The 25,499-nt window shown below is 45.4% G+C and overlaps 1 protein-coding gene across 1 annotated transcript in view; it reads right to left on the reverse strand.

Annotated features, from left to right (window-relative positions):
• The window catches only part of LOC126282077 (lipase 3-like), a 191,985-nt gene that overhangs the window by 73,518 nt on the left and 92,968 nt on the right, over positions 1 to 25,499 (reverse strand). Inside the window, exon 3 of the mRNA XM_049981532.1 lies at positions 1,418 to 1,532. Coding sequence (XP_049837489.1) covers positions 1,418 to 1,532 — 115 coding nt within the window. The remainder of the gene's footprint in view (positions 1 to 1,417; positions 1,533 to 25,499) is intronic.

The raw sequence follows: 25,499 nt of genomic DNA on the forward strand, positions 1-25,499 counted from the left end.
ATGGAAGGACGAATGGAGACGTGTCGTCTTCAGCAATGAGAGTCGCTTCTGCCTTGGTGCCAATGATGGTCGTATGCGTGTTTGGCGCCATGCAGGTGAGCGCCACAATCAGGACTGCATACGACCGAGGCTCACAGGGCCAACAGCGGGCATCATGGTGTGGGGAGCGATCTCCTACACTGGCCGTACACCTCTGGTGATCGTCGAGGGGACACTGAATAGTGCCCGGTACATCCAAACCGTCATCGAACCCATCGTTCTACCATTCCTAGACCGGCAAGGGAACTTGCTATTCCAACAGGACAATGCACGTCCGCATGTATCCCGTGCCACCCAACGTGCTCTAGAAGATGTAAGTCAACTACCCTGGCCAGCAAGATCTCCGGATCTGTCCCCCATTGAGCATGTTTGGGACTGGATGAAGCGTCGTGTCACGCGGTCTGCACGTCCAGCACGAACGCTGGTCCAACTGAGGCGCCAGGTGGAAATGGCATGGCAAGCCGTTCCACAGGACTACATCCAGCATCTCTACGATCGTCTCCATGGGAGAATAGCAGCCTGCATTGCTGCGAAAGGAGGATATATACTGTACTAGTGCCGACATTGTGCATGCTCTGTTGCCTGTGTCTATGTGCCTGTGGTTCTGTCAGTGTGATCATGTGATGTATCTGACCCCAGGAATGTGTCAATAAAGTTTCCCCTTCCTGGGACAATGAATACACGGTGTTCTTATTTCAATTTCCAGGAGTGTATATGAACTTCAGCGCTCGAAATCTGAGGACTAATTTTAAAGTAAATTGAATCCTTATTTTGAAGAAAGAGGGCCGCAACAAGTGGAGAAAGGAATTTTCTCCGTCTGCATTTGACCGGCAAGGGAAGAAGAAGATCACCGACGCCCAATGTTGAATTCGACACCTCTCCGCGGAGTCTCAAGGAGTGCGGGCATGTGACGTTAAAAGGTGGACCGTGTGTCAGAAGTTACGCTGCTTTGGTCCTGTTGATGAGGAACACGCCCTGTGCCGGCACTTGGGTTTCGCCCCCTGCATTCCGCCTCTCATCTTTACTAACAACGCAAACATGTTAATAAACATTGCGCAGACTCATCACATTCGCCTACACAGGGCGCATATCCATAAGACACAACCAACACACACTTCACTAAGGTAAACAGTCACTCTGTGTGTGTGTGTGTGTGTGTGTGTGTGTGTGTGTGTGTGTTGAGGAGGAGTCGGGGGGGGGGGGGAGTGGGTAGAAGGGGAGGAACATTGGGTTAGACATTAACTTGCTAAAATTTGGTAATATCCTGCTCTTAAACTGGCTGTACTGCTGTGTTAGTAATGCTTAGTTATTGCGAAATAATGCAGTGCTGCCGGATTCCCAGACTCCTCACATCGGACTGAATATATTTGGTACGTACCTGAAGTCCCAGAAGCGAGAGTCGTGGATGGACATGTTGGAGTGGGCGCGAGAGTAAGTGTTGCCTCGGGAGTTCCCCATCCAGACGTCGTATCCAGCCTCATACAGCCGATAAGCTGCGGAAGACACAACGCACGCATTAATCTACTCTTTCTTGCACTCTGGCATTCATAAAGGTCCACCATAGCCGTTCCAGAGACCTGGAACGAAAGGCAATTTTCTCTGCGATGCCACCTTATTTCCTTACTGAAATCTGTGTTGATAATGACGTTTACATAAAATTGTGCGTACTATTGACTACGGTCATGCAGAAAATAATGTGTGTGTGTGTGTGTGTGTGTGTGTGTGTGTGTGTGTGTGTGTGAGAGAGAGAGAGAGAGAGAGAGAGAGTGTGTGAGGGAGTTCGTTTTAAGACGTTACAGGAAGGAAAAAAAGTTCCAACACATGGAACATCAGCGACAAAAATGAAACAATACTTAAGGCATCTAAAAGCGAAAAGCGTCTTCTTTAGCAGCAGATGTCAATTAGGTACCGTATCCAGAAAACACACTGCATTTTACGAGTCACAAACGGTAACTATCAAGTCTAGAGATCCGTACTAATTTCTAAAAATTGTGCAGAAACGTCTGATGGGTCAATATTTTCCCGATTTTGCTTAACAATACGAGACTTGTTTAAAAATAATGGGAATATTCTAATTTCACAAATCGTGTTAGTTCGATTAGCCCGAATTATTCGTTGTTGCGTTGGCAAGCATGTCTGAAAAATATCTGCAGAGTGTTAGCCATGTCGTATGTTTAGTCTCTTGTCAGCTGTCAAGAAAGTTATATTTGTTTGGTATTATCAGCGATTATTTATTTTGTATGAAAATGGATTACAGGTTTTGCAATAGATTTTGATAGCATAAAATGGTATAAGGGGAACAGAATTATGAGAAATTTGAAGACGATTGTGAAGGAGTTGAAGATGAGAAATCATCATGAAAGGTAGCCAAATCATATTAAAAAAAGTCACTGCTTCTGATGTAATATCCATTAGCTGATGCCATGAAACTGTTTCGGATTTATGGGTATGAAATGTGTGACAGCAAAATGTGTTCTAAAATTGTAGAATTTCTAGAAAAAGGAATGAAAGATGCTCAGAAGTACGTAGATGAAGTCAAGAATGGCGCAGAAGTGCTGAAACGTGTCGTAACTGATTATGAAACATGGGTTTACAGATACGACAATTAAATTTAGGGTCAGTCACCTCAATGGATGCGTTCTGGATCTCCAAGACCGAAAAAAAATCGACAAATGAGGTCAAATGTAAGGGCTATGCACTTTTAGATTTTTTAAGGGCATAGTGCGCAGTGTGTTCTTGATACAATGTTAGACAATCGATAAGGAGAACTAATTACAAGTTCCGCTACAGGGTGACACACGGGAGACGGACGGTTTTGAACTGTGTAGTACTGAGGGCGCGGTGGTGGGAGGTGGTCGTGGTGGGGATAGTTCTGACCCACACAAGACGCCATTTCATTTACTCAGTCACTACGGAGCAGTGGGACTTGCAACGTCGAGTGTTTGTCTAGGACAGTTTCGTGAAAAGTGGTGAGTCTATTATTGCTACGCAGCGATTTTTTCGTGCGCGGTTTAATGTCAGTCGACATGGAGCTTTTCCGAGCCGTAACACAATCCTCAGATGGCTGAAAAACTTCAGACCAACTGGAAACATACTGGATAAGAAGCACCCTGGCCCGAGACGCAGAGTAACGACACCAGAAAATGTTGAAAGGGTTAGGCAAGCGGCAGTCAGAAGCCCAGGACGTCAGATAGACGTCATGCTAGTGAGTTACGAATCAATCGAGAATTGGTTAGACGAATTTTGCATAAAGAATTAAAATTCCATCCCTACAAAATGGTCATTGTCCAACAACTTAATGAAACTGATTTTGCTGTACGAGAAAATGCAAGTGATCTTGCGAACGAATGAAAATGAAATTTTATTGATGAGCGATGAAGCTCATTTTCATTTAAACGGGACCGAGAATAAACAAAACCTATGTTACTGGCCTCCAGAGCATCAAAACCTTATCCACCAGCGTCCTCTACACTCAGAAAAAGTAATAGTCTGGTTTGCTCTGGGCTCTGTTGGCATTATTGGACCTCTTTTTTTGGAGAGAACAGGGCCACAGTTACTGTTAAATCGATACGTTACATTCGTATGCTTGAAACATTCTTGAAACCAGAACTAAGAAGACGACGAATCCCTATAAAACGCATTTGGTTGCAGCAGGATGGGGCAACATCGCACACCGCAAACACTTCAATGACAGTTCTTACGCGCATGTTTCCTGGCCAGGTTTATCTCACGTTTTGGCAATGTTCCCTGGCCTCCCACGTCTCCCGACTTGTCAGTATGTGATTTTTTTTTCTGTGGGAGTACCTTAAGGACTGTGTCTATAACCACAAACCACGAAATTTGGACGAGTTGAAGAATGCAACCATTCAAGAAATTGCTGCCATCCCTGCAGAGATTTTGGTCCGTGTGATGGAGGATTCTGAAAAGAGGCTTGAGTCCTGCATTCGAAATGATGGACATCACCTTGGCGACATTATTTTTCACAAATAATTTTGTTATCTAAAATCGAAAATAATGAGCTTTGATATTATGTAAATAAACATGCATTAATTTTAAAGTTGGCTGAGTATTATTTCATTAAAAGCCGCCCGTCTCCCGTTGTCACCCTGTATATGAATGAGGGATGTCCCTCAGATACTACGCCTACTTATAACTGATTCACTAGAAGGGCAGTGGATCCAGGTTCTTCAGTGCTGATGCAAAAGTACGTCCGACCTCCTGCGGAAATCTCAGAGTAGTGAGCATGGAGGAAATGGAAAGGGTCTGAGGATAGACGGCGATCGCTGGGAGTGTAGGTCGGTCTTGAGGCTTGCCGGGATAGTCCTCGCAGGTGCGCTAGCTACCACTGTGTCCCAAATTGCACAGTGGTTAACGCACCTGCCTAGTACGGAGGAGGTCAGGGGTTCCAATACCGTTTCAGTGCACATTTCTCATTCGTCGCCTCTGATTCCGCGTAGTGTCCCGATGCAGCTGACATGAGTAACCATTTCCTGTCTCCCCCTCCAACTTCAGTTTACATAGATAAGTTCAACGCCGTTTTCACGAAGTAGTCCGAATAAAAACCCCGGATTTCTGGCAAAACAATTCACGGCTTTTGCAGAAGAAAGTGAATCTGCTCGTATTACATCACTTATTCGTGAACTTTTGGCAGAAAGAAAATAGTAATGATGTCCCAGCCTCCATATTCTCCAAACGTGACCCCGTGTCAGTTCTGTTCGTTCCTAGAAATAAAGAAAAGCTTGAAAGGTCGTCGTTGTACAAACGTAGATGAGATTAAAGTCACATCGCTGAGAGTTAAAAATTGTCCGTAGAATCGAGTTATAGAAGTGTCTCGGAGATTAGTAAAAGTGCTGACACAAATGTATAATACACTCCTGGAAATGGAAAAAAGAACAGATTGACACCGGTGTGTCAGATCCACCATACTTGCTCCGGACACTGCGAGAGGGCTGTACAAGCAATGATCACACGCACGGCAAGCGGACACACCAGGAACCGCGGTGTTGGCCGTCGAATGGCGCTAGCTGCGCAGCATCTGTGCACCGCCGCCGTCAGTGTCAGCCAGTTTGCCGTGGCATACGGAGCTCCATCGCAGTCTTTAACACTGGTAGCATGCCGCGACAGCGTGGACGTGAACCGTATGTGCAGTTGACGGACTTTGAGCGAGGGCGTATAGTGGGCGTGCGGGAGGCCGGGTGGACGTACCGCCGAATTGCTCAACACGTGGGCCGTGAGGTCTCCACAGTACATCGATGTTGTCGCCAGTGGTCGGCGGAAGGTGCACGTGCCCGTCGACCTGGGACCGGACCGCAGCGACAACGGATGCACGCCAAGACCGTAGGATCCTACGCAGTGCCGTAGGCGACCGCACCGCCACTTCCCAGGAAATTAGGGACACTGTTGCTCCTGGGGTATCGGCGAGGACCATTCGCAACCGTCTCCATGAAGCTGGGCTACGGTCCCGCACACCGTTAGGCCGTCTTCCGCTCACGCCCCAACATCCTGCAGCCCGCCTCCAGTGGTGTCGCGACAGGCGTGAATGGAGGGACGAATGGAGACGTGTCGTCTTCATCGATGAGAGTCGCTGCTGCCTTGGTGCCAATGACGGTCGTATGAGTGTTTGGCGCCGTGCAGGTGAGCGCCACAATCAGGATTGCATACGACCGAGGCTCACAGGGCCAACACCCGGCATCATGGTGTGGGGAGCGATCTCCTACACTGGGCGTACACCTCTGGTGATCGTCGAGGGGACACTGAATAGTGCACGGTACATCCAAACCGTCATCGAACCCATCGTTCTACCATTCCTAGACCGGCAAGGGAACTTGCTGTTCCAACAGGACAATGCACGTCCGCATGTATCCCGTGCCACCCAACGAGCTCTAGAAGGTGTAAGTCAACTACCCTGGCCAGCAAGATCTCCGGATCTGTCCCCCATTGAGCATGTTTGGGACTGGATGAAGCGTCGTCTCACGTGGTCTGCACGTCCAGCACGAACGCTGGTCCAACTGAGGCGCTAGGTGGAAATGGCATGGCAAGCCGTTCCACATGACTACATCCAGCATCTCTACGATCGTCTCCATGGGAGAATAGCAGCCTGCATTGCTGCGAAAGGAGGATATATACTGTACTAGTGCCGACATTGTGCATGCTCTGTTGCCTGTGTCTATGTGCCTGTGGTTCTGTCAGTGTGATATGTGATGTATCTGACCCCAGGAATGTGTCAATAAAGTTTCCCCTTCCTGGGACAACGAATTCACGGTATTCTTATTTCAATTTCCAGGAGTGTATGTAGTGAGAATTATTCTGAAGGGATTATTATTAATGTGGATGTACAAATGAAATTATTTCCAAAAAGCAATAATTTACCATTATTTTTGAACGTATTTGCTACATACCAAACGCACAGGCTGCGGGTGTAGACACAATCAAGAATTAAATGCGTGTCTCTCGGAGGGAAGTCTACTTATCATCTGACTAAGTGCAGCAAGCTACGGACAGTAAGAGTTATTAATGCATGCATTAAAATTGTTTACAAATAAACTCTGCTACAGGAAAATTAACGGCTTGTGTTACGAAATAATCGAAGTTACTACTACCCTTTGAGGTAATATTATCAAGTAAAGAAGCTGGAGTTCAATGGGGCACTGAATGATTGGTATCAAACAAGTCACCAGGAAAGAAGAGGGACTGAAAATAGAACAATGTTTTTAGGAGATTAGTTCTGAGAATAACTAAATAGACGAGATGAACGAAATAAGATAATGCTGAATGGACGCTGCAGGAGAAGAATGATGTGACTATTGAAATATTTCGTCAGCAAAAGTGATCACCTAGTATGACATACTGATTTAAAATCGGAAAGACGTTTCTGAAAATGAAGATCGGTATTACAGCCTTGTGTTGCAGAGAAACGTCAACTGTAGCGAAACAGTGTAAATGGAAACTGCAACATTCGAATTGTGATACTGAAGAAGAACAAGGAGGAATAGAATGGTTCAAATGGCTCTGAGCACTATGGGACTTAACATCTATGGTCATCAGTCCCCTAGAACTTAGAACTACTTGAACCTAACTAACCTAAGGACACTACACAACACCCAGTCATCACGAGGCAGAGAAAATCGCTGACCCCGCCGGGAATCGAACCCGGGAACCCGGGCGCGGGAAGCGAGAACGCTACCGCACGACCACGAGCTGCGGACGGAGGAGCAGATGTAGCAAATGAGAGGAAAGGAAGAAGTTGTCTAGAAAACGTAGCCAGAAAAAAAGGGTAAGTTATTGAGTGTAGTGCAAATACTTCCAGGGTCTTTGTCTGTAGGTACAGATAAAGATTAGAATGAGCAAAACAGTTTAATGAAGACTTTAAGTGCTGTCAGTGTGCAGGCATCAAAATATTATCAAAAAAACAGAAATCAATGGAGGGTGGCTTCACGAAAATCTAAGAAACGACAGCTGCAGACGACAGTAGATAATATAGGGTGAACGAAAAAGGACTTAACAACTTTGGAATCGTATAGAAATTTATTGAGATAACTTACGGACTCGGTAGATGTGTCATTTTGTAGCGAAGAACCTCAAGTTTCACATAAAAGAGTCAAGTGTTGTTTCGGTTCGATATGAGTACAATTTATGATGCGGCAGACACCCCACCGGTAATAAATTTCTTTCCACACTCATTGCAGCAAATCGGGCATTACTTGTGCTACGGCAGTGTAGCTTCGGATTTTCATGTCAGCTAAATTGTTTGGTAGGCGAGGAACATACATATGATCTGTAGTGAAACGCCAGAGAAAGAAATCCTGTCGTGTCAGGTCTGAGCGAGGTGGCCATGCGACTTCACGGCCAGTCCATCGACCTGGGAAGCGGTTATCGAAGAAACCTCGAACTCGTGTCTGTCTATGATAGGGTCAACTGCTTCGTATTTTGTTAAACGTATGCCATAGGCAACATCCCACTTACCGTGATAGACGTCCGATGTAATGGTCCTGAAGCAAGGCTAGTTTTCGTAACTAGAATAACCTTGTCCAGCAGGTCGCAGTTGATTTGCTTCACATTGGTCGACATAGGGCTAGTGCGGGTACAAAGTTTGTTCCACAACTGACAGCTTGTTTTTGTACGTTTACACAAGTTTACGTAATTGGGAATCGATCAAGCCTCAAGCAGCCAGGCGCGAATCCAGAGACTGGGTTACGAGGATCGAAACACCGCCTAGCCCCCCCCCCCCAAAAAAAAGAAAACTTTTAAAAAGCGTTTATATTTTTTAAATATGTCAGTTCATATATTTCGCAGATAACGTTTGGAGAATAAAGTAGAGTGAAAACTAAGACTCACGACACTGGCAAGGAATTCTATAAATTAAAAGCTATGTTTTACAGAAGATCTTACTTGTGGCTTTTGTGAGCTTCTGTTCAGGTGGATTGTCTTTGGTAAAGGCGCACATTCATAAGGTGACCGGACCTGCTGTCAACAGTAGATTCTACACGTTTCCTGAGTCCACAGATAGAAATGGTAAACCACAGAAAGCTGAGTGTGGAAGGCAGAAGGGAAATACACTCACCAACTTAGACATGGTCGCGTATACAAACAGTGATCCAATACTGTCAAATGTTTTTTTTATTCCAGTCCTTGATCACGATATGAATTCCTTAGACGATGTCCGGTTTCAGTCCTCAATGACTGAGGATGGTCATTACGCATTGAAACCGGTCATCGTCTAAAGAATTCATATTGTGATCAAAGACTGGAATAAAAAAAATTGGAAACACATTCCACTAAGGAAAAAAATCCCAAAAGACTGGCTTCCCAAATGTAGGTGCAAACGACTGAAGAACAGCATCCCCGCAGACCTGTATTCACAATCGTAGTCTTAAGTGAAATACTGATAATGGTAAGAGCGCACTTCCGTTAGTGTATAAATTGTGATGTTGTGACAGTTATTTGCTATTTCATTTCTAAAATAAACTTTTGAATGACGCGTGTGCTTCTCAAATTTTCGGTCGAGTATTTCTCCGGGGCAACGTTTCTCTGAATTTCTTGAACATTGTGCTACAGCATTGTATTAATCACTGATGTAAAGAAACGATTGTTATAGCAACACATTTTTATAATTTATTGTAATGCAACTACTATAGTACACTATGAATGTTATCATGTGTCTCCAAAATAGTAAATAGTATAGTTAAGAACAGGATGAAAGTAAAGGTGGAAAAGTATATTGCAGAAGAGGAATTTGAATTTAGAGAAGGCAGAGGAACAAGGGAAGAAATTTTAGTCTTGCGCATGCTTTGAGAGAGAAGGATGGGTATGAATAGATGGACTTACCTTACTTCAATTGGCCTAGAAAGGACTTGTGACAATGTGAACTGGGAGCTACTCTTTAGAACTACGAAGAAAATAGCACTGGATTGGAAGGATAGAAGAATGAGTAATGAGCTGTATTAGAACCAAGCCACAAAAATAGATATCAGTGAGGTAGAAGAAGCCAGGAGTAGAAAAGAAGCTCGATGAGGAACCAAAGCACAAAAATAAAGATAACTGAGGTGGAGGAAGAGGCCAGGATTAGAAAAGAAGTTAGACGAGGACATATTGATTTAATGTCATCATTGAGGAAACTACTCAGATTATGAAGCAGAAGACAAAGGGAGTAAAAAATCCGTGATAACGTGTCATATTTGCAGATAACAATGAAATAGTTGCAGACTGCAGAAAAGAAATGAACAGAATGTTGCAAGTCCTGTCAGGCTCTGTTAAACTGTGGAACTTAAGACTGAACAAACGGAAAACAAAAGTAAATTGTAGCGAGGAAAAATACGGGAGGAATTAAAACCAATGTAAAAACTACTGATGACAGAATTGTTTAGTTGAAACAACTTGATAGTATCAGGAAGACCGAAAAGTTAAGTCATTTCTGGACACTGCGGTAGTCATTTGTCGTTTATCTATTAATTGTGTATTTCAAAGTTGTGCCAAAGACATTTTAATGTCGCAGTGACTTGTTCCCTCGTAAATAATTAAATTCTGGCTTTTTTTGACATTTATGGCGAAATGGCTACTCTAATACCAGAAGAGGTACATATCCGGCATTGTATGCTTCTTGAGTTTCACAAGGATAGTACAGCAACAGTTGCTACCGAAAACGTTGGGATGCTTATTTAAGTGCATTAGACGTTCGTAAAGGCAAAAAAGTCATTTTCAAAGTTCAAATCCGGTAATTTTGGTCTTTCCGACTCGTATCGGCGAGGAAGAGCAACGACTTTAGAGGACGCCATGTTAAGGTTGAAAGAGGAAGCAAATCCGTGTCGTAGAATACGTTTTGTTAAAAGTCACGACTAGTTTCTTGCCACTAGAAGACGTATCCTCAGGTGATAAAGAAAGACCCTTTTTAATACGTCACCTCCGAAAGGAGGCACTTCTGTGTGTTTGGTGGAGCATTCGCGGGGTCGTTTATTTTGAACTGAGTAATCCTCGACAAACTATAAATGCAGACCTTTTCTGTGAACAGCTGGATGGAGGAAATCCATCTTAAACTCAAAATCGCCCAGCGATTCTCAACAGGGGAGGCGCTATTCCGCAACACAATAATGGAAGACCGCACTGCGCAAGACGAACCCCGGGATAAATTAATGAATTGTAATGGCAGGTATTGCCGCTCACACCGTATTCGCTCTATATTGCGCCATCGGATTTCCCTTTATTCCGATCGCTACAACAGTTCCTAAGTGGCAAAAAATTTGAAAATGTCGATGATGTCCAAAATGCCATCTCCAGATAATTTGCTGGGAAACCGATTGATTTTTATCGATCCGTTATCGAAAATTTGCTCCTAGATAGGAAAAAGAGTGTTCATAACGAGGGTGATCACATCTCTGATCAAAAATAAAAACTTATCAACAGTGTATCTGTGTGCAATGTAATGTAAAAAACGGCACTACTTTTCGATCCCCCAAGAGTAGCAAAGTAGGCATTTATGACTGCGAAAAACATTTTAATCAGCAAATATACGAATATAGATGTCAGAATATCGTTTTCTAGAATCATTTGTGTTAAATACACGGCTGTATGCAATTGACAGTTGGACTCTGGATAAATTGGGTAGGAATCGAATGAAAGCTAATGAAATGTTGGGTATGACGAAAAATGAACGAGCGCCACAAAAAGAAAAAAAGGGAAACAAGCTGGATGTCCTAAGGGAAGTCAACGTAAAGAGAAACTTCTCAAAAGAAATGGAAAAGAGAAGGATATGAATACATTTTGCAGCACTGTGTACGTTCAGTAGAGGAACCATTCAGAGATGGTGACTGTCAGCATGAGAATGCGCCCGTTTATGAGACAGCGTCTGTGAGCCAGTGGTTTGTTGAAATGGACTGGCGTGCTAAGAGTCCCAACCTGAACCCAGCGGAGTGCCTTTGGCATGAGTCAGAACGTAAAGTTCGCTCCAGACCTCAGTGTGCAGCATCACTACCTTCCAGAATGAAATTTTCACTCTGCAACGGAGTGTGCGCTGATATGAAACTTCCTGGCAGATTAAAACTGTGTGCCGAACCGAGACTCGAACTCGGGACCTATGTCGCAGGTAAGTTCTAACATTCATGGTGGTGTCTGTTCTATATCGTGTCTCCCTACCACTTTCGCGCAACGACGCTCTGAGCGTGTTTTTAGGGAATTGACTAGGTTGAACCTGGCACCTGTTGCTGGTAAGGAGACGCCAGACCACACATGCCATGTAGAACTCAGAAGAGTTCAGTGAGACTAGCGATGATATAACCAAATACTTAATGAGTTCAGCGTCAGCTCCACTGCACTCCCTGTAAAGAATCTTAATACTAACTAAATTTAGTGGAAGGGGTTCAAGGCTTTCCTATTGTTAGTTAGGTGGTAAAATAACGTCGAAAAAGCAGTTAAGTTTACCATTGGAAATTTTATTCTACTCACAAAAACTTTGTTTATAAATTGCACTATTGATAAAAGGAATGTTTTAATAGAGGATGGTAAAAACCAACTGCTTTCAACAAAAATGTGAACGAATATTCCCTGAATGTGTTTCCAAGTTCTACAATGGATCGAAGGATGACCTATGCCATATCACATCTATAATCTAGGTTTAAATTAAGTTTCACAAAAGAGAAAACTATCAAAATGGTCTACAGTGATCCTCAATTATCTTTAATTACTTATCTAACTTGTCGTAAATTACAGTGGCTGATGTGGCTTCTCAATAACTATATAACAGAAAAATCATCGCGTTTCAGATTTTTTACTTCAAGTGGCAAATGTGAACAGCATGAGCTTTAATTAACGATCGACACTAGTATTACGCAAAAAGGGGGTGTAACAGATGAGACTTCTGCAGTTCTGAGTGAAGCTTTATGCGCTGTTATGCGGCATCGCGTGCGCCCATTACCTTGTTGGTGTTCGTCAGGGGGCCGTGCGGTTCTGGCGCTGCAGTCCGGAACCTCGGGCCTGCTACGGTCGTAGGTTCGAATCCTGCCTCGGGCCTGGGTGTGTGTGATGTCCTTAGGTTGGTTAGGTTTAAGTAGTTCTAAGTTCTAGGGGACTGATGACCTAAGATGTTGAGTCCCGTAGTGCTCAGAGCCATTTTTTGTTCGTCAGGGGGCGGCGGGCAGCACAGCTCCGCTCACCTCGCCGTCTCCGAAGTACCTCCTCACCTAACTTCTCCTTACTACCATTTACCGAAGTTAGTTTTTTTAAAAAAAGTATCTGGCTGCGTTTTTATCTGACCAATCAGGGTCTCAGTGTTAACCTTAAGCTCCGCCTACAAAAATTCTGTCTGTCCAATGAGAAACGTTATACTTTTCGTGGTGGGTCAATGTTTTTAAAGTTTGCAACGTAACAGCGACGCGAAAAAGTCTCACGCTAAAACTTGCAGCTGGGGTGTGTCCTAGCGGTTAGCTGGCGACGTGGGTGTCCGTCCCTTATCGTAGGGCCTTCCAGCTTAATACGGTTCTGCTCTCGGCTTCTGTTATCGTTTCTCCCCTCGGAACTGCGCCTGTCTCACGGTGGGAAGGTATGACATGCATTTAGGCATTCTTGTGTTAGTCTGTGGTATTCCATTTGCTCACTCGTTACTCGTATTTCTTCGGTTAATATAATGTCACGATTTATTCGGAGCTATGTGACATACTACTGGATTTGCTTATCATGTCAGGGTTTTCATGAGAGGTGTTGGATTTGCCTGACACCTTACAAAGAGCTCCACCAACTTCTTTTTTTCTTTTTAATACTGAGTACGGAACGGAAGGAAGGAGCAAACACAAAGAAACGCTTTTGGTACTCGCCAGATGCGTCGTCGATACTCCACGAGCACCGCAGCCTACCAACTTTCTTTTTAGTGAAGAACACAGTCAGTGGCGGAATTGAAGAGGCAATGCGGGAAGGAGTCGAATCCCGAGGACTGGCCACCGCGTCTCCCCCGTCCCACCATCAAGGTGCTCCGTTACAATGTTTTATTTTATTTTTTATATCAATTAAATGGCGCCATACTACAAAAACTGTGACATCATGTTCACTAAAAAAGAGGCATCTTTCCCGCTGGGAACACCTTATCGCAGCGGGGGGCCGTTAAGAGGCGGTCGTCATTTCGACGGCCATCACCAGTCGGCAGCCGTCGGGTTGTCCGGGGTCGCCGCATACAGTCGGAGACCGTTTCTGTTACCGTGTGGGGATCGTCGAAACATCATGCTTGCAATTCAACGTTTTCTTACACCTGGCTCACCACAGATGGGCGGTGGATCCATGAACGACGACTCCAAATACCGGGTGATCAAAAAGTCAGTAAAAAATTTGAAAACTGAATAAATCACGGAATAATGTAGATAGAGAGGTACAAATTGACACACACGTTTGGAGTGACATGGAGTTTTATTAGAACCCAAAAAAAACAACAGTTCAAAAAATGACCGTCAGATGGCGCTTCATCTGATCAGGATAGCAATAATTTGCATAACAAAGTAAGACAAAGCAAAGATGATGTTCTATACAGGAAATGCTTAATATTTCCACCATCATTCCTCAAAAATAGCTGTAGTCGAGGAATAATGTTGTGAATAGCACTGTAAAGCATGTCCGGAGTTACGGTGAGGCATTGGCGTCGGATGTTGTCTTTCAGCATCCCTGGAGATGTCGGTCGATCACGATACACTTGAGACTTCAGGTAACCCCAAAGCCAATAATCGCACGGACTGACGTCTGGGGACCTGGGAGGCCAAGCACGACGAAAGTGGCGTCTGACACCAAACGACGCGCGCAAGAGACCTTTCACGCGTCTAGCAATATGGGGTGGAGCGCCATCCTGCATAAACATCGTACGTTCCAGCAGGTGTTTATCAGCCAGGCTGGGGACGATGCGACTCTGTAGCACGTCAGCGTACCTCTCACCCGTCACGGTAGCAGTCACTGACGTTTTGCTGTCCAGCGCCATCTGTTGGACATTTTGTGAACTTTCTTTTTTTTGTTCTAATAAAACCCCATGTCATTCCAAGCATGTGTGTCAATTTTTACCTCTCTATCTACATTATTCCGTGGTTTATTAAGTTTTCAAATTTATACTGACTTTTTGATCACCCGGTAATTAGCAAATAGGATCTGGTGCTGCATTCTGTTTGTTAAGACATCGAACAAACTGAACTACCCACGCACGACTCACGACGCATCCTCACTGTTGTGTATGGGGCGGAACTATGGGCCTCATGGGAAAAGGGTGACCTGGGCTGAGACGCGCAATTTGACTCTCACTCTGATGACGAGGTGTGGCCATTAATTGCACGCGTTGATCACGTAGGCTGACGTGAGGATCAATGAACTGTACTTGACGGGACGTATCTGGAACATCTTAGGTGATTAAAAATGTGGTGTCACCGCTAGACACCACACTTGCTAGGTGGTAGCCTTTAAATCGGCCGCGGTCCGTTAGTATACGTCGGACCCGAGTGTCGCCACTATCAATGATTGCAGACCGAGCGCCGCCACACGGCAGGTCTAGAGAGACTTACTAGCACTCGCCGCAGTTGTACAGCCGACTTTGCTAGCGATGGCTCACTGACTTCTACGCTCTCATTTGCCGAGACGATGGTTAGCATAGCCTTCAGCTACGTTATTTGCTACGACCTAGCAAGGCGCCATGATCAGTTTCTGTTGATATTGTAAATCCTGTAATGTCAAGAGCGACGTTCGTCATTAATGGATTAAAGTTAAGTATTCCACCAGCTACGTCCGTTTTTCTCAAGTGTAATTCCCTTGTCATGTTCCAGACCTCACGCCAGCCTGCGTGAGCTAAAACGCGTGCATTTCGGCCTCCTTTAGTTATACGGGTTGGCTCTCCTGCCAACCACAACATTGGCGACGAGGGTAAAAGTGTTCTTATCTAAATTGCCCTGATTTACTTGTGTAATGGCTTCGCCACAATCTCCATCGCTTACAGAATCAGCAGAGGCAGACCTTACTGGATGCCCTTGGACAGCTCGTCCAGGGTCAACGTGCGATGCAAAACGATGCGGTGACGTCGGGGTGACCACGTACCGTGTGATAGTCAAATTATTTCCCCGCCGTGACGTAGCAACTCTGTCCTACGAAGAAATTTTGTCTGCATCAGATGCATATTTCAAAGAATCAGTCAATGTATTTGCCAAATGCCGGACGCGGTGGTCTCGCGATTAAGGCGCTCAGTCCGGAACCGCGTGACTGCTACGGTCGCAGGTTCGAATCCTGCCTCGGACAGGGAAGTGTGTGATGTCCTTAGGTAAGTTAGGTTTAAGTAGTTCTAAGTTCTAGGGGACTGATGACCACAGATGTTAAGTCCCATAGTGCTCAGAGCCATTTGAACCATTTTTAGTGCCAAACGATATACCTTCTTTCGTACAAAACGTATGGCAGGTCAGACTAATCGGGAATGGGTTGCAACCTTGCAAGGCCTTAGTAGGGATTGTGCTTTTGAGTGTCAATGTGGACTCCCTTATTCAGGTACGCGATGCAATTGCACAGAACGTTTCTGATGTCCGCATAAGGGAACAGATTTTGAAACTACTAAATCCCTCCCTTCAACAAGTGATGGACATATTGGATCGGCAGGACACATTTGACTTTGCTCAGGAATCATTTGAAACTTCGCCAGCAGTGTGTCAGGTTAACCGGCCCGCCGGGCGAGCTGCACGGAGCAGTAAACAGTCCTCGCGCCCGGCCGCGCCGCTGCCGCCAGGCTCTCAGCCACATGTGCCGCGCAGGCAAGCTAATGCAGTGATCAAATCATACCCGCGATGTGCTACTAGACATTCGCGTGAGAATTGCTCGTCACGCCAAGCTATTTGCTTTTATTGTAATAAAAAAGGACATGTTCAGAGTGTTTGCCAGAAAAAGCTCAGATCGATTCAAACGACTGCCATTCGGGTGTGCATCCGCCCCTGCATTGTTTCAGCAATATCTACAAACTGTTTGTGCGTCGGTCCCTACTGCAGCAAATTATTTGGACGATATTGTGATCTCTGGAAAGACGGAAGAAGAACATTTGGCCAATCTCAGAATATTATTTCGGGTCTTGCGACAAAATGGTCTTCGCTTGCGGAAGGACAAATGTTTGTTTTTTGCTCGGGGCTTGCCATACTCGGGACATGTACTCAATGCCCAAGGCATACATCCCAGACCCACGCACCTTCGTGCCATACAAGACTAACCGTCGCCGCAGAATTTGAAGCAGCTACAGAGTATGCTAGGAAAAATCAACTATTATCATAAATATGTTCCACACGCCTCTTCCATTTCAGCTCCGCTACATCGCATACGCCGTAAAGGTGTTCCGTTCGTCTGGACGACGGAATGCGAACGCGCCTTTCGCCAGTTGAAATCGGCGTTGCTTTCCAATACTTGCCTTACGCCATTCGATCCACAGAAGCCCCTTTTGTTGATGGTGGATGCATCGGATTTCGGGATCGGTGCTGTGATTGCGCACAAAGATGGATCGCACGATCGCCCTTTTGCTTTTGCGTCCAAATTGCTCTCGTCTGCGCAAAGAAATTATTCACAGATCGAGAAAGAAGCATTGGCTCTTGTATTTGGTGTTACAAAGTTTCATGATTTCTTGTATGGTCGTCACTTTACCATAATCACAGACCACAAACCTTTGACATCGCTTTTTCAAAGGACAAAGCCTGTACCTCCACGAACAGCGCAGAAATTCATTCGCTGGCCTATTTTCCTCTCGCAGTACCGCTACGATATCTTGTATCGGTGCCTGCTAAGCACGGAAACGCCATGCGTTTCCCGCTTGCCTGTTGCTGAGGATAGGACATTCGATTCCTCCGAACGTGCTTGCATTTTCATTGATGCGGCAACCGATGACGTGGTCGAATCGTTTCCGATTGATTTTCGTCGTGTAGCTGCAGCCACAGCTGCCGACCCTGTCCTTGCTCCCGTTCTGCGTTTTGTTGCTACGCAATGGCCCTTGTCAAAGTCACGGATCGGGGAGTCGTTGGTTCTCCGATTTTTTGCTCACAAGGAGAGACTTTTTGTACGACGTGATGTTTTGCTGTTACGTTCTGATAATGATCATTCCAGGGTCGTGGTACCACGTTCGTTACAGTCCTCTGTCTTACAGCTTCTCCACCAAGGACATTGGGGTATAGTGAGAACGAAACAACTTGCACGCCAGCACTGTACTTGGTTCGGAATCGATGCCGCGATTACGAATATGTGCTCTTCTTGCATGGTGTGTGCCGAACAACAATCAGCACCACCGCGGAAATTCTTTACATGGCCAAAAGCCACTTCCCCTTGGCAACGCTTACACATCGATTTTGCTGGTCCATTCTGGAATGCTCGATGGTTGGTTGTGGTAGATTCATTCAGTAATTTTCCTTTTGTTGTCCGGATGTCTTCCACGACGTCATCTGCCACCATCCAAGCGTTATCCGCTATATTTTGCATTGAAGGTCTTCCACAGACTATTGTTTCCGACAATGGCCCACAATTCCTGTCCGCAGAATTTCAGTCATTCTGCAAGGCCAATGGTATTCAATATCTGACGTCCGCGCCGTTTTCGCCACAGTCAAACGGTGCCGCTGAACGATTGGTCAGGACTTTCAAGTCACAGATGTTGAAGTTGAAAGAGTCGCATTCTGGGGAGGACGCGTTATTGCTCTTTTTGTCCTCGTATCGCTCTCAGCCCCGCGATGGTCGCTCGCCGGCTGAGTTGCTCCAACGGTCGTCATCATCGAACCTTGATGTCTTTGCTACATCCGCCGCATCACTACCTAGGTTCACGGCGTTGGCTCGAAGGGCGCATTCTTCGCTGCCTCGGACGCGCTATGTATCTGGTTTTGGGGGCCTCTGGTGAGGTGCGTCGGCATTTCAATCAGCTGCGCCTCTGTCGTCGCACGGGATCTGCCGCTCGCTGTCTGCTTTCAGCGACGGTGCCGTCCGGTGAGCGCCCCGGGGACCCATCTACTGGCTCGCCTCAGCCGCAGGTGTTACCGACGCTGCATTCCATTTTTCCCTATGGCGACGCGCCGCCGCCACCGCCGCCGCCTGTTCTCCCGCCGGCGACGCCCGCAGTGGACGCGTCGCTGCAACCGCCGGGCGCCTCCTGGGTCACGCGCCGCCGATCGCTCCCCGTGACCAGTTGTCCTCCGACATGGAACTCTTGCCCGCTCCGGACCATATGTCGTCTTCGCCCGTCGGGTGCCCCGGCCCGATGGAGGTCGACCCTTCGGCCCCTCCTGTCTCTCTACGAGCGCATACACCGCAAGTTGGCGTGCACCCTGGAACAGGTTTTCAGGCGTTCCCTAGCTCCCCGCGGTCCGAATGGCAGGGTGCGGGTGGCACAGCCTCGCCTATTGTTAGGCTCCATACCTCGTCGCATATGTCAACATGCGGTCCTCCCCACGGCGGGGAGAAGCCTTATACCACAACCTTACGCCGATTTGCGGGGGAGGAATGCGGTGTCACTGCCAGACACCACACTTGCTAGGTGGTAGCCTTTAAATCGTCCGCGGTCCGGTAGTATACGTCGGACCCGCGTGTCGCCACTATCAGTGATTGCAGACCGAGCGCCGCCACACGGCAGGTCTAGAGAGACTTCCTAGCACTCGCCCCAGTTGTACAGTCGACTTTGCTGGCGATGGTTCACTGACTTCTACGCTCTCATTTGCCGAGAAGATAGTTAGCATAGCCTTCAGCTACGTTATTTTCTACGGCCTAGCAAGGCGCCATGATCAGTTTCTATTGATATTGTAAATCCTGTAATGTCAAGAGCGCCGTTCGTCATTAATGGATTAACGTTAAGTATTCCACCAGCTACGTCCGTTTTTCTCAAGTGTAATTCCCTTGTCATGTTCCAGACCTCACGCTAGCCTGCGTGAGCTAAAACGCGTGCATTTCGGCCTCCTTTAGTTATACGGGTTGGCTCTCCTGCCAACCACAACAAAAAAGTTAAGACAGCAGTACAATTAAATACTTAGCTTTAATTCAGCATCAGCGATGAACGTCGATCTTGACTTTGTACAGTAAAGTTTAAAAGTGCAGTTATAGACTGAACTGCGAATAGTCCTTTACAATTCTGATTGCTTCAAACATATAGATCAATTGGCAAGGCATAAACTGTATGTGGCGCCTGGCTAGGTCGTAGCTACTGACTTAGCTGAAGGCTATGCTAACTAGCGTCTCTGCAAATGAGATCTCTGAAGCTATAGCGAGTGAACCATTCATATTAAAGTCGGCTGTCGAACTGGACAGTGCGCTAGCTTGTCTCGTAAGACCAGCCGAGTGGCGGCGCTCGGTCTGCTAGCGTCGACAATGGTGAATCGAGGGTCCTGTGTATTCTGACGGACCGCGACCGATTTGAAGACTACAACCTAGCAATTGTGGTGCCTTGCGGTGACACCTCACTCACAGCATCACTTCTGGCAATACGTCATCTTGTAATATTTCTGGCTTTTCAGCCATCATATTCGGCTATAAGAAGTTCTTTTTAGAGCAGTTGAGAAGACCTGAGTGGCAAAATAATGTAGTGTGGGGTGAGGTACAGATGATCCATGGTTTGTTCGGAACGGGCATAGTGAGGAAGACCGTCTAAGTTATGGTTCTGCTCCCGGATTAGCTGCTGTGTTTGGAAGCTGCGCACCAGAATGGTAATATTCTATTATTAATATTTGAAAAATTAAACAGCGTATTTATTTGAATTTCAAAGTAAAGCATCTCTCAATAGCGTGCTATTATTAAATAGCAATTATTAATGAAGCACTTCGTCTTCAGGCCACAAGTGCCTCATCGGGACCATCGGAGCGCCGTGTCACCCTCACTTGAGGATGCGAATAGGAGGGGTGTGTGGTCAGCACACTGTTCTCCCGGTCGTTATGATGGTTTTCTGTGACCTGAGCCGTTACTATTCGATCGAGTAGCTCCTCAATTGGCATCACGAGGCTCAGTGCACTCTAAAAAAGGCAACAGAGCATGGCGGCCCTGATGGTCACCCATTCAAGTGCCGGCCACGCCCGACAGCGCTTAACTTCGGTGATGTGACGGGAACCAGTGTGTCTACTGCGGCAACGTCGTTGCCTCAAGTATTAATAACCAGCAGAATAATAAATGACTGCAAAATGAAAAGGCAGACGAAGCACTTCAGTGATCTTCGGATCGCGCCTAACTTGGATGGCGAACGAAGTAGTTCAGGTGTAAGATCAGAGCCTGTTCGGCGATCTCGGAAGACAGACATGTTGTCCGCCGCGGTATCAGTTAAGGCTTAGTTAGCAATGTCTAGTGTGTAAGTCAGAGCTGGTACAGCAGTGTCGGAAGACAGAGGTTATTAAGAATGGATGGTTATTTGGACATATAGTTGAGAACTGTTGATACTAATTACGGAAATATGCCTTTCAGTAAATTCCTGAAGAATAAAAATAATTTGTGAGTCTAAAAAGGAGTGCAGTTGTGCAGTTTCTCGTGTTCTCCCAATAAAAAGCGAGTGGCATCCCGTTTAACAAACTGATTGGAAATTTAATTATTTGTAAAATAATACTTCTTCGCTAAGAGTTTCTTACAGCCTCAAGATTACGGATTCACGACCTACGTGCTGTTTTCTATGCACGAGACAACAACTATAGAAGACTGCGGGTTGGTGGACGTCTATTGTTGTTGTTGTGGTCTTCAGTCCTGAGACTGGTTTGATGCAGCTCTCCATGCTACTCTATCCTGTGCAAGCTTCTTCATCTCCCAGTACCTACTGCAACCTACATCCTTCTGAATCTGCTTAGTGTATTCATCTCTTGGTCTCCCTCTATGATTTTTACCCTCCACGCTGCCCTCCAATGCTAAATTCTAGATCCCTTGATGCCTCAGAACATGTCCCACTAACCGGTCCCTTCTTTTTGTCAAGTTGTGCCACATACTCCTCTTCTCCCCAATTCTATTCAGTACCCCCTCATTAGTTATGTGTCCAACCCATCTAATCTTCAGCATTCTTCTGTAGCACCACATTTCGAAAGCTTTTATTCTCTTTTTTCCAAACTATTTATCGTCCGTGTTTCACTTCCATACATGGCTACACTCCATACAAATGCTTTCAGAAACGACTTCCTGACACTTAAATCTATACTCCATGTTAACCAATTTCTCTTCTTCAGAAACGCTTTCCTTGCCATTGCCATTCTACATTTTATATCGTCTCTACTTTGACCATCATCAGTCATTTTGCTCCCCAAATAGCAAAACTCCTTTACTACTTTAAGCTTCTCATTTCCTAATCTAATTCCCTCAGCATCACCTGACTTAATTCGACTACATTCCATTATCCTCGTGTTGCTTTTGTTGATGTTCATATTATATCCTCGTTTCAAGACACTGTCCATTCCGTTCAACTGCTCTTCCAAGACCTTTGGTGTCTCTGACAGAATTACAATGTCATCGGAGAACCTCAAAGTTTTTATTTATTTTAATACCTACTCCGAATTTCTCTTTTGTTTCCTTTACTGCTTGCTCAATATACAGATTGAATAATATCGGGGATAGGCTACAACCCTGTCTCACTCCCTTCCCAATCGCTGCATCCCTTTCATGCCCCTTGACTCTTATAACTTCCATCTAGTTTCTGTACAAATTGCAAATAGCCTTTCGCTCCCTGTATTTTACCCCTGCCACCCTCAGAATATGAAAGAGAGTATTCCAGTCACCATTGTCAAAAGCTTTCTCTAAGTCTACAAACGCTAGAAACGTAGGTTTGTCTTTCCTTAATATATTTTCTAAGATAAGTCTTAGGGTCAGTATTGCCTGACTTGCTCTAATATTTCTACGGAATCCAAACTGATCTTCCCAGAGGTCGGGTTCCACCAGTTATTCCATTCGTCTGTAAAGAATTCGCGTTAGTATTTTGAAGCTGTGACTTATTAAATTGATAGTTCGGCAATTTTCACATCTGTCAACACCTCTTAGAACTTATCAATTCCACTCAGGGCGATGGAAGCAAACATGCACCCCGCGTGTACTGCAATCTTAATACAAATGAGATCAGTGACACGTCACATGTCTTAACACACAGGAGGTATGAAGAAGATAAATATTTTTGAGTGAAGAGGTTTATCATACATCTACATCTACATGATTACTCTGCAATTCACATTTAAGTGCTTGGCAGAGGGTTCATCGAACCACAATCATACTATTTCTCTACTATTCCACTCCCGAACAGCGCACGGGAAAAACGAACACCTAAACCTTTCTGTTCGAGCTCTGATTTCTCTTATTTTATTTTGATGATCATTCCTACCTATGTAGGTTGGGCTCAACAAAATATTTTCGCATTCGGAAGAGAAAGTTGGTGACTGAAGTTTTTGTAAATAGATCTCGCCGCGACGAAAACCGTCTTTGCTTGAATGATTTCCATCCCAACTCGCGTATCATATCTGCCACACTCTCTCCGCTATTACTTGATAATACAAAACGAGCTGCCCTTTTCTGCAACCTTTCGATGTCCTCCGTCAATCCCACCTGGTAAAGATCCCACACCGCGCAGCAATATTCCGACAGAGGATGAACGAGTGTAGTGTAAGCTGCCTCTTTAGTGGAGTTGTTGCATTTTCTAAGTGTCCTGCCAATGAAACACAACCTTTGGCTCGCCTTCCCCACAATGTTATCTATGTGGTCTTTCCAACTGAAGTTGTTCGTAATTTTAACAGCCAGGTACTTAGTTGAATTGACAGCCTTGAGAATTGTACTATTTATCGAGTAATCGAATTCCAACAGATTTCTTTTGGAACTCATGTGGATCAGCTCACACTTTTTGTTATTTAGCGTCAACTGCCACGTGCCACATCATACAGCAATCTTTTCTAAACTGATACTGGTCTTCAGATGACCTTACTAGACGGTAAATTACAGCATCATCTGCGAAAGCTAAGAGAACTGCTCAGATTGTCACCCAGGTCATATATATAGATCAGAAACAGCAGAGGTCCCAGGATGCTTCCCTGGGGAACACCTGATATCACTTCAGTTTTACTCGATGATTTGCCGTCTATTACTACGAACTGCGACCTTCTTGCCAGGAAATCACGAATCCAGTAACACAACTGAGACTATACCCCATAGGCCCGCAGCTTGATTAGAAGTCGCTTGTGAGGAACGGTGTCAAAAGCTTTCCGGAAATCTAGAAATACGGAATCAACTTGAGATCCCCTGTCGATAGCGGCCATTACTTCGTACGAATAGAGAGCTAGCTGCGTTGCACAAGAACGATGTTTTCTGAAACCATGCTGATTAGGTATCAATAGATCGTTCCCTTCGAGCTGATTCATAATGTTTGAATGGAGTATATGCTCCAAAACCTTACTGCAAACCGACGTCAATGATATGCTCTTCTTAAACACTGGTGCGACCAGCACAATTTTCCAATCTGTAGGTACAGATCTATCGGTGAGCGAGCGGTTGTATATGATTGCTAACAAGGGAACCTCCCCATCGCACCCCCCTCAGAGTTAGTTATAAGTTGGCACAGTGGATAGGCCTTGAAAAACTGAACACAGATCAATGGAGAAAACAGGAAGAAGTTGTGTGAAACTATGAAAAAATAAGCAAAACATACAAACTGAGTAGTCCATGCGCAACATAGGCAACATTAAGGACAGTGTGGGCTCAGGAGCGCTGTGGTCCCGTGGTTAGCGTGAGCAGCTGTGGACGAGAGGTCTTTGGTTCAAGTCGTCCCTCGAGTGAAAAGTTTAATTTTTTATTTTCAGACAATTATCAAAGTTCAGGCACTCGCACATAATCAACTTCGCTCTCCAAAATTCCAGGACATGTTCAGATTTGCTTGGACATAAGCAGGATTTGACGGTCTACACACGGAAAGATTTGAAAATGTTAAAAACATGTTTTGACAGAGCACAGGGAAAATGTTATGGCTGTCAGGGGAGCCAACACCTTGGTACTTAAGGAGGCCTAAAGGCACGCGATTTAGCTCACGCAGGCTGGCGTGAGGTCTGGAACAGGGCAAGGAAATTAGAATTTAGAAACAACGGACGTAGCTGGTGGAATACTTAACTTTAATCCATTAATGACGAACGTCGCTCTTGACATTACATTATTCACAGTATCAATAGCAACAGGTAATGGCGCCTTGCTAGGTCGTAGCAAATAACGTAGCTGAAGGCTATGCTAACTATCGTCTCGGCAAATGAGAGCGTAGAAATCAGTGAACCATCGCTAGCAAAGTCGGCTGTACAACTGAGGCGAGTGCTAGGAAGTCTCTCGAGACCTGCCGTGTGGCGGCGCTCGGTCTGCAATCACTGATAGTGGCGACACGCGGGTCCGACGTATACTACCGGACCGCGGCCGATTTAAAGGCTACCACCTAGCAAGTGTGGTGTCTGGCGGTGACACCACAGAAAACTGTGCGACTGTGAAACTGTTGCATTCATTTGTTGCAGTTTATGTGAAAAACATTTATGTTTTCATCACTTTTTTGGGAGTGATTATCACATCCACAAGAAAACCTAAATCGGGCAAGGTAGAAGAATCTATTTACCCATTCGTCAAGTGTACAAGTAAGGTGGTTCGACAACATATTCCTGTCATGTGATGCACACGCCGTCACCAGTGCCGTATAGAATATATCAGACGTGTTTTCCTGTGGTGGAATCGGTTGACCTATGGCCTTGCGATCAAATGTTTTGGACTGGCATTGGACAGGCACGTCCTTTCGTCTACTAATCGCACGGTTTTGCGGTGCGGTCGCAAAGCACAGACACTAAACTTATTACAGTGAACAGACACGTCAATGAATGAACGGGCAGATCATAAGTTTGCGAAAATAAAGAACATAAATATTTCACTCGAGGGAAGACTTGAACCAAGGACCTCTGACTTTTTTTTTCTTAATCTCATTTCTTTCGTTTTCGTTCGTTGTATCTGCTCTAGGCGGAAGTCGAAAGTCGAAAGACACCCGTTTTAGTTCGTTGTTGATCCATTAA

Source organism: Schistocerca gregaria, chromosome 7, assembly GCF_023897955.1.
Source record: "Schistocerca gregaria isolate iqSchGreg1 chromosome 7, iqSchGreg1.2, whole genome shotgun sequence".
NCBI classification, from domain to species: Eukaryota; Metazoa; Arthropoda; class Insecta; order Orthoptera; family Acrididae; genus Schistocerca; species Schistocerca gregaria.